We start from the raw sequence: 13,475 nt of genomic DNA on the forward strand, positions 1-13,475 counted from the left end.
TTCTTCGTACTATAACAACAGTCTTGCACCTAATGAGACTAAGTGGTTCCAACTACTAAGCTAATAAGATACAAGACATAGAATTAAGTTTACAAATTATAATGCTTTTTCTTTTTGGCATTAATTTAAAAAAAAATAAACCAACAAAAATGTTAAAATACACACCCAAGAGTGAAAAGTGGCTACTTACACCAGCACCGATCTAAAAAGTAGTTTAAAAAAATGTGTTTTTTTCAACAATGGCACACGGAATTACCTGCACACAGCTTTTGGGGAAAGAAACCAAAAGAGGAAATGGCAAAGGAGGCCTACCAGGATGACCATTTCAAAATGAGGATGAATGAAAAGGGCAAGAGGGATATGCTGAACAAACTTGCTCCTTCTTTTGACTCGTCCTCCACTTGTCCATTCCTTATACTGTAAAACAAAGCCAGTTTCAAAATATACTTCCAAATTGAGCCAGACCAATTTTTTTTTTTTTTCCTGCCACAAATAGAAAAAAATACAAAGAGAGGCACTTTAGTTAAGGAATCGACGAAGCCACCAATATATTTATCCCACTTCTTCTCATCATTGCCAAGTCCTTTTGAGTCAAGTCTCGATTTGCACCTGTAACAGTGTGCATTTGCAGACCTTGGACAATAGAAGTTGGAGAGCTTGGCCTCTCTGCTTTGCATTGATGACTGTTTTATTTGCTAGAGTCATTTACTTTCATTTAATGTGTAGAAAGTCGCTAAGTTGGCAATGAGGAAAAAAATGTAAAACCACAGCTCTTGACAACTTGTAGAGTACTATTTCACAGCTTTCAAATAGCACAGATACGTCTCCATCTATGCTAAGCATTATAGTTTATACAAATGATTTTTAAATAGCATGATTCCTGTACAGTGAGCACATTGGTATTCTATTCATCCCTTAGTAGCCCCTATTGGTGCATAAGCTCCTTGGGGGCAGGGACTCTGTCTTGCTTACTATTGCAGCCCTACTATGCCTGGCACATAGTAGGTGTTCAATAAATATTTGTTAATTGACTCAATTTAGTGAGTAAATAATGTTTTAGTGCAACAGGACAAACTACTCTCTCCACAGGAAACCCAACCACAACAGGATCGATGGAAATAAAAGAGAAAACCCTCAGCCCCCTCCCCCATTACAAATAAATAAAGCAAAACAAAACAAAAAAAGGTAACAGTCCTCTTCATATATCATATAATTTAAGGATATTAAGAGTTGGTAGGTTAATGGTAAGCATCTATGTTGATTTGCTAATGTTCATTGTTTTTCTTTATTTCTCCCTGAGTGCTTTATTTTTTGGACTGAAATATTACAGGTAGCTTTACTGACACACAATTTAAAATGACAACATATAAACAGCAAACCACTTTAAATTTACATCGAGATAAGTAGGGATATCTTGGCATCTCTGTGGGTGTTACTGATATTTTGTGCATTTACTAAGTGTCCTTTAGTCCAGGCCCATATTTACAGAAGATGCAGTTTGTCCTACAGAACAAAAAATCGAAATGACCAAAAAAGAAAACAACAACAACAAAACACCCCCATTTAAAAAGAAAAAGAAAAACCCTTTTAATAATTGTTTTCCCTTCAGAGGATTTCTCCTTTTTAACCTTGGGTAGGAAATTTTATTTTGCAAGTTTACAGATCTATATTGTTAGAACAGCAAGCACATTCTGGGCAATCCTGTTCTTTAACAGGTGCCTAGATTGCATTTCGATAAACAGTGTTCTTTCCAAAAAGCAATTTAAAGAAATCAAGAGCACTTGGCTAAGGACTCAATGAGATTAAGGGAAAAAAGAACAATGATGTTTGAGTTTTAAATATATAAAAGATCTGGACTGACATTCAATACAGTTCAGACTGTGTACAAGGTGTTCTTCATAAACATTTCCACACTGTATCCCCACACCAAGGCTAGATATCTCGCTGGTGCTATTGCTCACTGATGTGATGCATCAGCAGCGCCCAGTGAACAGTCCAAAATGATTTTAAATCTCTATTTTTTCCAACACCAGTTCCACCAGTGAAAATAATTCTGAAGCATGTTTTTCATTTCCTCTTGGGAATGTCTCTGTCATCTCTTCAGGAGATATTATTGTGCTTCTGAAAAGTCATGGCGGTCCAGGGAAAGAAAATGGTCACACTCAATATGAATGCATACGAAGGGTTTCTGAGCACATACATTAACATAGAATTTTTTTTTTTTTTTTTTTTTAAACCATCTAGGTCTCCAGACAACACTCAGACTTCTATATACATTTTATACACACACTCACACAACATACACATACACACATAGTCACTCACAAGATGGAAGGAGGGATTGCCACTGTTTGGATCGCAAGGCAGTATAATGAAACATCCTAGTCATTTCAAAGAGCTGCTAATGAGCGTTCTACAAAAGTGTTCAAGGAAAATTAGAAATTAAGTTTTGTGACTGGTCTCTCCCGGCTACTGTCCGTCATCTGGTTGGTAATGCGTTTACGATTCCGTTTCAGTTTTGAGAGGTCTTTGTCAAAGACTTCTCCTGAGCGCAAAGCTGAAACCAGGTCATCAAACTCTCCACTTTCTTCACCATTCTCTTTTGCCTTTCTCATCTTACGTTCCCTTTCACGTTGTTCTTTGAGCTGCAAATAGACAAAGGTCCAAACTGATGTTACAGAACTGTCCAAATGGTTCATTTTGTTTTCAGTGGAAGTGAACTGTGTAAGATACGACAACAAGTCAGTCACACACAGGCTGTGTGTGTCTCACTGTAGAAGCAGAGAACCATGGGGAAACTCCCCTGCGCCACGACTAATTTTCAGCCAAATAATAAACAGATCTACAAGGTGAACAATAATGTTAGGAGGTATGCATTCCTTAGCATAATTAACCATTTGAAATCAAAAGAGTAGCATTTGCCCAAGGACAAAGTTCAGAAGGCAGGAAAGGTTAGGAAAGAAGGTAAAATGGACATTGGAAACATGGGGGAGAAATCAAATAAGTGACGCTACATTGTGGGTCTTACAATCAGGGACAAGAAGCAAAGATGTACGTAGATTGTTGAATGGAAATCTGATTTGCTCTGTGAACCATCATCCAAGTCACAGTAAAAAGTTAAAATTTATTATTGCTGTGTGATCAGACCCACACCATCTAGATATTAGGTAAACCTCTTGGTATTCTTGTTAATAAAGAACAATTGAGGCAAGGTGTATTTTCCATAATGAAGTAAGAAAAAGTTATTCCTATTAAATAGACCCAAATGCTGGTTTCTTTTACAGAACAGAGAGACCAAAGCAAATGATAATCAAGCCTCTCGCCTGTCATCAAAGGCCCAGCCTGTATTTACTGTAGGCACCTGGAATTGGATTACAAAAGAGTTGATGTTATTAAACATCCAGCAATACACATGCACTATAGAAAATTTAGATCACACAGATAAACAAATGAGGGGTAAAGAACATCCTTCACTCCAAGTCACTGTGAATCTTTTGGGGTACATCCCCCCAATATTACCCTATATTTATACTTAAAAAAAAAAAAACTCACACAGATAAACTTTCTGTTATCATTAAATATTCTAAGACATGACTTTTAATAATTGGATCAATATTTCACTATGTAGCGATTATATATATCATTTATAATTAACACCTATTGGTAAACATTTAAGGTTGTTCCAATAATAACTTTGAGGTGATTATAAAGAATGCTGCTCTGAACATTCTTCTATTTAGGGTTTTGTGCAAATGTATGAATATTGCCTTAGTATAACTTCGATAAAAAGGTATTCTATCTAGATCATGAGATGGATACAGTTATTAAGGTTCTGTATATCCCAAGCCCACTGTTATCAAGGTGATTCTGACTCATAGAGACCCAATATAGGGTTTCTAGGACTGTACATCTTTGCATAAGCAGACAGCACCATCTTTTTCCTGTGGGGTGTCCAGTGGGTTTGAACTGTCGAATTTGCAGTTAGCAGTCCAGTAATTATCCTATGACATATAGTGTCAAATTGTCCAAGAGAAGTTTTATACCAATTAATCTCCCAGCAACATTCTAGAGAGTCTTTCTACCATCAGTGGTTTTGCCAACAATCAGGTTATTGTCTAAAAGCTAAGTCATTGTAGCCACAGAACTATCAGGAGGATGCAACTGACCGATTCATTATTCTCTTACCTGAGCTTCCATTCGAGCTCGGCGTTCTTCCTCCTCTTTCCTCTTTCTCATGTTCTCATTCTCTTGTTTGGCTTCTGACACAGCTTGAAGAAACTGATCAAAAATGCCAAAGAACTCATCTGGCTGTATTTTGCCAGCCTCTTCCCCAAAGTGCTTCACTGCTTTAGCAAACTAGAAAAAGAAAAGTTTTCAGAAGTTCAGGGTTCCAAGGGATTTAGAAAGGCTAAGGTTTAAACTGAGTCAAATATAGTTTGATGGATTTCAAGTGAGCCTATATTTATTGCTGCTGCTGAACAGGTCTAGTGATTGTTTTTAAAGTACTAAGCTTAATGCTCCTCCATCTTTTGAAACAATCTGCTCCTGCCCACCTCATTTCAGCTTAACACCTACAATTCTCACCTGTGGTTTTTTATTAACTAAACAGTAGTAAAAACAAGGAAGTAAAAGACTGCAGGGCAGAGCCCCCCAAGACATAAAACTAACAGCAAACTCAGTAGGGGTAGGGAAACTTGTACTTTTAACTTTTCTTTGAAGTAATTTAATATCATGCATTAGTGCCATATGGTCAATATTGAAAGCAAATGGGAGCCAGAGTTTTTTAGTTGCTTTTTCTAGTCATAAAAGATGCTGAGCTTATTATGATATTTCCTGGGCCTTGAATAGGAGGCAATAACTAGTTTGGATATCTTTAATGTAACTTAAATTTTATGCCTGAGGATACAAGTTTATTTGAACCTGCCTTTTTCAATAAAATCTTTCAATGCAAAATCTTTAAAAAAAATACCAACAATAATATTATTAGAGAATTTTTACAAATCAAATAAAACAATATTTAGGCTCTTTTTAGTTTTATTTTTGTTTTCAAATTTTTTGAATGGTTTATATAATAACTTAAAATAATCTGCTTATGCTTTTATATCTTGATTTATCACCTACAGACCATACATATCATATAATATAAAGGTAAGTTACATATGAAAGAGCCAAGCCCATTCCCACTGAGTTGATTCTAACTCACAGTGACCCTGTATAGGGTTTCTGAGGCTGTAAATCTTTTCGGGAGCAGAAAGTCTCATCTTTCTCCTGAGGGGCACCTGGTGGATTCAAACTGCCTACCTTGTGGTTCATAGTCCAGTGCTTATCCTACAGCCCCAAAAGGGCTCCTAGTTGGCTCTAGCTGTTGAAAACCAACCAACCACCTTAATACTGTTGTTGTATGCCATCGCATCAGTTCTGATTCATGTTGTTATTGTTGTTAGGTGCCATCGAGTCAATACTGACTCATAGTGATCTTATGCACAGCAGAATGAAACACTGCCCGATCCTGTGCCAACTTCATATCATTGCCACACTTGAGCCTACTGATGCTGCCACTTTGCCAGTTCATCTCGCTGGGGGTCTTCTTCTCCTTCTCTGACCCTCCACCTTACCAAACATGATATCCTTCTCCAGCGATTGGTCCCTCCTGACAATATGTCCAAAGTATGAGAGATGAAGTTTGGCCATCCTGGCCTCCAAGGAGCACTCTAACTGCACTTCTTCCAACACAGATCTATTGGTTCTTTTGGCAGCCCATGGCACTTTCAATATTCTCCTCCAACACCATAACTCAAAAGCATCAATTCTTCTACGGTCTTCCTTCTTCATTGTTCAGCTTTCACATGCATATGAGGTTCACAGCAACCCTATAATAAGGTTTCTGAAGCTGTGAATCTTTACAGGAGCAGAAAACCTCATCTTACTCCCAAGGAACATGGTGGTTTCGAACTGCTGACATTGCAGTTAGCAGCTCAATGTGTAATCTGCTATGTCAGTGTTCGATGCCTGTTAAACCATTTGTCAGAATTATACTTTCTTCTATAAGGACTCAAAGGAGCTCTGGTAGCGTAGTGGTTACGAATCGGGTTGCTAACCTCAGGGTCAGCAGTTCAAAACTATGAGCTGTTCTGTGGGAGAAAGATGAGGCGGTCTGCTCCCGTAAAGATTAACAGCCTCGGAAACCCTGTACAGGGTAGCTATGAGTCGGAACCGACTCCACGGCACATAACAACTACAACATAAGGACCTGATGCCATGACTTCTAGGCTACTAAGGATTGTGTTCCTAGCTTCAAAGGTAAATAAATTCTCTTTCCTCTACTCAACTACTCAAAAAATGCCTATGTTTTACAGTTTCTTAATATTTATACCATGAGACAGTGAAGCAGTCCTTGCCCTTACCTCAGGTTCCTCACTGCTTTTATTTTTTCTGTATTGCTTGCCTTTTAAAAATATTACTAAGTTTTTCTACGATTTCAGTCATACTATCTAGCTTTGGAGTGCTGGTGTGGTGCTGTAGGATAAGCACAGGACCACTAACTGCAAGGTTGGGAGTTCAACTCCACCAGCCACTCCTTAGAAACCCTATACCAGATTTCTGTGAGTCAGAACCAACTCAACGACACTTAACAACAATATCATCTAGCTTTAAGGAAATGTTTACAACAATCATTATTAAAACAATACACACACACACAGAGACACACACACGGAGCACTGGTAGTGCCGTGGATTACGAGCTGGGCTCTGGGGTAAGATTATGTGGGCCACATCTTCCCTTCTGGACTCTGCAGCACCTTTGAGAGCCCTTGACAGATGCACACAATGTATTTGTAGTGGTTGCTAACTGCCATTGAGTTGATTCTGACTCACAGAAACCATGTATAGGGTGGGTTTCTGAAGAGCAGCTGGTAAGCTTGAACCGCTAACCTAGAGGTTCAAACTGACCTTGCAGTCCAACACACTGACCCACAGCGCCACACTAGGACTAGTTCCTGAAAATGCAGTATTCAATGGAATCATTGCAAGAAATGCAACTTCCAAATAATGCACAGGAATCCAGAAATATATTTACGGGGCTTCTCCCACTGTACAAAAGTCAAAAGAGACAAAAGTTTTGCACAGTTGTACAAATTTTGTTAGCAACCATGGTTCAGAACTTCATTGTCAGTTATGTTTTGTGTCTCCCACCCATGTGTCTGTATGACTTACCAATTTGAAGTAGAGTAAATACTTGGTAAAGGAATAGACTCCCCCCCCCCCCCGGCAATATGGTGCTCAGATACTTTTGTAAGAATCAAATTTATCGTTAATTTCTGATTGCAAATAAATAAATCACAAGATTTACTCTTTTAGCATGAGAACTTTAGTCTGAGCCTAGTTTTCTTTAAATTTCTAAAACTAAAATACACATGACTTCATCATTACTAGAATTCCTAGATAAAAAGATCATTTGGGATGGCCTGAAGAGCACAAATTTGTGTGTTTTAGAGATTCAGTTGTAGCCTATTGCAATTTTGTTCATACCAGAATGCTTAGAAATTAGCTTATGATATCAGCAGAGAAAGCTGCTGCATTTTTCTGTGGCATGTGACAAATGCTGGTTTTCTCTAAAGACCTGTTTTCTAGCAGAATATTTCCAAATAAGTAAAACATTGAGAACAATTCAGTGGATGTATGTATGTATGTTGTTGTTAATTGCCGTCGAGTCGGTTCCGACCCATAGCGACCCTGTACAGGGTTTCCGAGGGTGTAAATCTTTACGGGAGTAGAAAGCCTCATCTTTCTCCCGCGGAGCGGCTGGTAGTTTCGAACCGCTGACCTTAAGGTTCGCAGCCCGATTCGTAACCACTACGCTACCAGAGCTCCTGTATGTATGTATATATATATATATATATATATACAGCTCTGGTAGCGTAATGGTTATGAATCGGGCTGCTAACCTCAAGGTCGGCAGTTCAAAACTACCAGCAGTTCTGCAGGAGAAAGGTGAGGCTTTCTGCTCCCGTAAAGATTTACATCCTCAGAAACCCTGTGCAGGGTTGCTATCAGTTGGAACTGACTCCACGGCACATCACCACCACCTCTATCTATCTATCTATCTATCTATCTATCTATCTATCTATCTATCTATCTAATTTATAAACAATGAGCAGGAGAATGTATACCTGGGCATGTATATAATGTGTATGTATTTGGAAGAGGAACTGGCCTAGGATGAGAATTGGTGAAAACAGAGAACAATAGTGAATGAGAACAGTAGATAGAAAGAGAAAGAATGTAAGGGTCTTGATTATGAGCCAAAGAAAATTTACCTTGACAGGGAAATAAAAATTGAAAATTGTAATAATCCTAAAAAGAAATGACTTCTTAAAAAATATGGCTCTTATAATGAGGCTGTGGATTCAAGTGCATGCTGTTTGATAAGTTCTGCTGCAGATTAAAGGAGTCAGAGAAGTTGAGTACCCTGCCCTCTAAGGATTACCCAGAGGCACAGGGGCATAAGGGTTAAGTCACACCTGAGCTCTCATTTCAGTCTGTTCTTGGTTTTCAGAATCTATTCTGGTTCCCAGGGATAAATACTTCACTCAAGTAACTACTTGGCCAGTTGTCAAGGGAAAACTGGCAAAGCATCTACTGGCTCTATACCATATAGATCCTTTGTGGTATTGCTAATCTAAAGACAACATAGGCCAATCAGATCAGAAAGGTCTGTTTCAATTGATCAATTCAATTGTATGATGTAGGTGTATTTCCCGAAAATAGAAATATACCTATGTGATGCAATTTGGAAAACAATTATCTGTGACTTTATTTCCTGCACTGTGATGTTTGGATCCCATTCCTGCTGTTTCCCCACACATTAAAAAAACTGGAAAGTACAACTAGAGACAAGCCATGTCAAACAACACTCAGCATCCAATGGAGAAACTTACCAAATCTTTCGCTTCTGCTAAAAGGTCTTCTACATCAGAGAAGCTGAAGCTGGCTACTGTGATGAACTGGCTGACAACAGACACAAACTTGTCTCCGGGTTGCGGGGACTGAGATTTCTGATATTCCAGCTCCTTCAACACAGGAAATGGGCAATGTCATCATAGGCTTCAAATACAGGCGCACCTTGTCACATAGTCCATATGCCTCAAGTCTAATAAATCTCGATGGCAAAGACATGGAAAGCTCCTCCAAAACACTTCATAGCATGCTAGCTTCCCACTGCCCTTCCTCTTAGCACTACTAAGTGCACAAACTTGTACATATTTGCAAACAGCAATTTAGCCAGTCACTGAGTACTTGATCAGTGTGATTTCTCATAGCATCTGGCTTTAGACAGTAAGTGGATTAGCATTTGGACAAAATTATTAAATGAAGAAGTTAAACAACTAATGCAGGGGGCTTGGGTTGGACAAACTGAACTTAAAGGATTTGTTGAGTGAAAATAAGAGACTGATTGCCCATACTCTGTGCTCAGAATTCTGGTGCCTTGTTTTCTCCTTTTTCTCTAGTCAAGTTCTATTTATTTCCTAAGCCATAGTCAGAGGAATTTCTACTGTTGTCTTTACCACCATAAGCATCTGACCGTTTTCTTCTTGTCCATATCACTCCGTTTTTGTGAACAGGTAGGGAGGGGTGTTAGTCTCATGTTATTTATCTATAATTTCATTACAAGTGATGAGCACACAGATGATTCAACTCTGCTTTCAGTAATTAGCTTAAACTATTTCCGACTGTGCCTTCTTACGTATTTCCCACAAAAAAGTCTACAAAATAGGTATTTTTGTCCCCATTTTTACAGACACAAAAGCTGAGGTTTAAAACCCACTGCTGTCAAATCAATTTTGACTCACAGCAACCCGGTAGGACAGATTAAACGGCTCCAGAGGGTTTCTGAGACGGGAAATTTTTGCTGGAACAGACAGTCTTATCTTTCTCCTGAGGAGCGGTGAATAGGTTTGAACTATCGACCTTGTGACTAGCAGTCCGTGTTTGCCTCACTCTACCACCAGGGATCCTTTAACTGAGGTTAAGAGGGATAACAATCTTTGCCCAGAGTTCAGTAGTTGGTAAGTGACAGAGACAGAATTTAAACGTAGGCCTGTCTGACTCCAGAGTCTCAGTAACCACCACGCTGTGTACCATCGACTGAAACTGGATCTCACGAATTTTTTTCTGTACCTGCAGAGACACTGTCAGGAGTGTAGGGGTCACAGGCTATGGGCTGACTCACTCTTGCACTAATTAGGTTTTTAGGCAAGTTGCTCTGGGCCTCAGTTTCTTCACTTGTAAAAGGAGGGCAATGTCCATTTCCTCAGTAGAACCAAATGAAATGACAGAGGGGGATCTCTTGTAAATGATGCAGTCTGTTCTGGAAGGAAGAATGGTCAGGATTCTAGTATTTTGGCCTGGAGTGTATGTGGGGGATGTGGAGATGTGAAATTAATTTCAAAGTCTTTTACTCATGTATAATTTCCTAAGAATTCCATCTTTGATACCTTCAAATAAGATCTCGATCTGTGCAAACCATAATTAGAATAGATGCAAGTTTGGACAGGCCAAGGAGTGCCTTCCAGTGTTTCTTCCCAAGTCCACACCTTGATATTTAAGCTGCCACTGGGGCTTCTATAGTCCCTTCCCTATGCAGACTGTGCAAACGGCAAAGGAACTGAAGACACTTCAGCAACATAACCTTTAATTAACCAGAAACATAGAACTGCCATGGGCCCCTCTCAGGCTGTGCTCTGAACAAGCTGCCCGGATACAGGGTCAGAGCATTCATTAGCAGGCTTTAGGGTTGCCGGAACTGCCACGATAGTATCAAGAAAGTTTCCACCGGGAGGAAATGGCAAGAGAGAGAGAAGGTCATAAAACAAGCCTCACTCCACACTGTCCTTATCTAGCCTGGCCTCAGAAAGCCCTGGAGGATGACCCTATGTACTCACATCACCATCTCTGGGCCCACTGGGGCTGGGAGAGAAATAGTCCATGCAATTAGTTCATCTTTTTGTTTCTAACATAGCCAAAAAAGGAAATGAAACTCACATGCACCCAATTTGATGAAAACAAATAGAAAATATTGGACACTGTTTTATTAGAGGTAAACGATCTGTTTTCGAAAGGAAAGTTGTGCGATTAAACAGAAAAGATGGGAAGTCCTCGTGGCATAATTGAGAAACGCTCAAGGACACCGAAAGATACCTAATGGAGGGGCAGTTTTCCAAGTTGCCTGCAAACCAATCTCCCTCACCAACAGCCAGAACACAGCTTCTTAGACGCTCTCCGTCTGCCATGTAGTCCTCATTCCCTGGCCCTCTTCTTTGAGGGCAGCAGCGTCTGTCAGTACCCACATGGCAATGTGTGGAGAGAGTCAGGTCCAACTTCCCTGAGCCCTTTCGGCCTCCAGTAGCCTGACTGGCTTTCCTTTCTCTGAGGCCTGGGCACAGTGGGTCTCCTACACCTGCAACAGTCTCCCTACATACCCATGCTTAGCTTATCCTTTTAGGTCACGGCACACAGTTAATTTCTTCCAGAGGGAAAATTTTCTCCAATACACATCGGTCATTCCACAATCTTCTAGACTGTACTTATCCTTCCTTTTTCCTCAAGGCATTTTTGTAATCACTGTGGGCAAAGATTCTGAAGCATTATGACCCCTTGGCTTGAGTACATTCAAGAGTATGCTCAATAAATATTTCTCAGAGGGCTGGCTTTTAAGGACAAAAGAGAAGGCTCAGCACTTAACTGAAAGCGAACATCTTACTATTAATAGAATAAGGACCAAAACAATCCTTGAAGATTATCTAGTCTGACTCAATCTTCTTCTTCTTTTTTTTTTTTTTTTTAAAGTGACTGGCTTACAAGGTTTCAAGGGAGAGCTTAGTTTAATAGTGTGGGGAGAAAGAAAGAGTCCCCACTGATTAGTTTTCATCTTGTCTAGATGGATCTGGTTAAAAGAGATGGGGATAAGATTCTTATGATTCAGTAGTGAGTAACTGTTATCATGACTAATTGCAACTGTCACAATTGTAAAGGTAGAAGTTTTGTAACAAAAACAGGGGAGTGGTTAATCGTACAGTCCAGAAACAAAGTATCCTAGGATCATCAAGGGAGAAGAGCACAATGGAATGTGAGACCTATCCAGAGAAGCAGTGACACCAGAGATGGAGGCAGAGATGGGGACATGGAGAGAGGGAGCAGCTGAGGACTCTAGATTCATGGAAAGAGAGGGACTAAGAGATGGCGGCCAGGAGGCAGACTTGCAGAATGTACCCTTTGGTGGTGTAAATTATTATATATTCCCGAGTGTTTAAAAAAAAAAAAGAGCTAAAGTGAATCGAGAGAAAGACTGTTAACTGATGGTACATGGAAGGGAAAATAATCATTGTAATGAAGCAAAGTATGTGATTTGTTGAATGTAAAACTGCTGATCTGCCCAAAAAAGAACATTGTGCAGCTAGAGCAACAGAAGATACGTCTTCAAAGAAAGATCATCAGGAAAAACCCAAAACAAAAACGGCAGTGTGACTGGCTACTACAAGAATAAGCAAGCTGTTTTCTGGGAAGCCATCAAGGCAAGCAATCAAGTCCCTTCTAAGACTGAAACTCAAAGGGAACACATGAGCAGGTATGTAAGTTTGCTGGAGACCACATTGGTCTACTGGTGAGTGGAAGAGGGAGAAAGGCAGCAATGAAGAAATGGGCTGAGTTCACCATGTTCCAGATGCCCGTTGACCTAGAGATGAAAGAGGGAAGAGGAAGGGCTGGTTGGTCCAAAGTGTGGTGAGACCTGGGAACACCTGAGCCCATGGGCAAGGACATAGTCATGGAGGGCTAGAGCTGAGAGTGAAGCATCAAGCTGATATATGATGTGAGGAGAGATGCACAAGAACACCCAAACTTGCAGATAATACCCATTTGACCTAGCTTCAATGGCTTGATAATCAGAACTCAACTAGAGGAAGATTAAAAAACTTTTTTGATAAAGGAAACAAGGGTAAATTGCTACAATTTGATGAACTTGACCTGTGCTCATGGATGTACTAGCTCAAAATACCAACAGAGATGGAAGGAGTCTTCACATCAAGTTATCAATGCTATCCCCTTTGTACACAGGTTAGATAGGGACAGGCAACTTAGACATTGGCTACCTAAAATGATGGGGTGATAAAGGCATGAAGTGACTGGCTTACAAACTTTCAAGAGGGAGTTTAAGAGTGTGGGGGCAAGAAAGAGTCCCCACTGAGTAGTTTTCATCTTGTCTAGATGGGTCTAGTTAAAAGATGAGTCTGGTTAAAAGATTCTTATGATCCCCAGCCGATCTCCTCCCTCCCTGCCTTCCTCGGATGGCGGACATGTGGCCAGAGATGGGTAAGGATCACATGGAACCTCAGCAACCTAAGACAGAGCCATTGCCATGCTGCAATGAGTTTCGATGAGGGGTAAAACTGAGGAATTCGCACTGACCGCCTAAGACAG

The 13,475-nt window shown here is 40.0% G+C and overlaps 1 protein-coding gene across 2 annotated transcripts in view; it reads right to left on the reverse strand.

Annotated features, from left to right (window-relative positions):
* Positions 1–2,061: 2,061 nt before the first annotated feature.
* DAAM1 (dishevelled associated activator of morphogenesis 1) overlaps positions 2,062–13,475 on the reverse strand; it is a 229,885-nt gene continuing 218,471 nt past the window's right edge. The window contains exons 23-25 of one of the 2 annotated variants that reach the window (XM_006864597.1): positions 8,939–9,070; positions 4,186–4,356; positions 2,062–2,645 (exon numbers count right to left, since the gene is read on the reverse strand). In XM_006864597.1, the coding sequence (XP_006864659.1) occupies positions 2,436–2,645; positions 4,186–4,356; positions 8,939–9,070 (513 nt within the window). In that variant the 3' untranslated portion in view covers positions 2,062–2,435. The remainder of the gene's footprint in view (positions 2,646–4,185; positions 4,357–8,938; positions 9,071–13,475) is intronic. The other variant, XM_006864598.1, reaches the window with a different exon arrangement.

This window comes from Chrysochloris asiatica, unplaced genomic scaffold (genome assembly GCF_000296735.1).
Source record: "Chrysochloris asiatica unplaced genomic scaffold, ChrAsi1.0 scaffold00067, whole genome shotgun sequence".
Lineage (NCBI taxonomy): Eukaryota > Metazoa > Chordata > Mammalia > Afrosoricida > Chrysochloridae > Chrysochloris > Chrysochloris asiatica.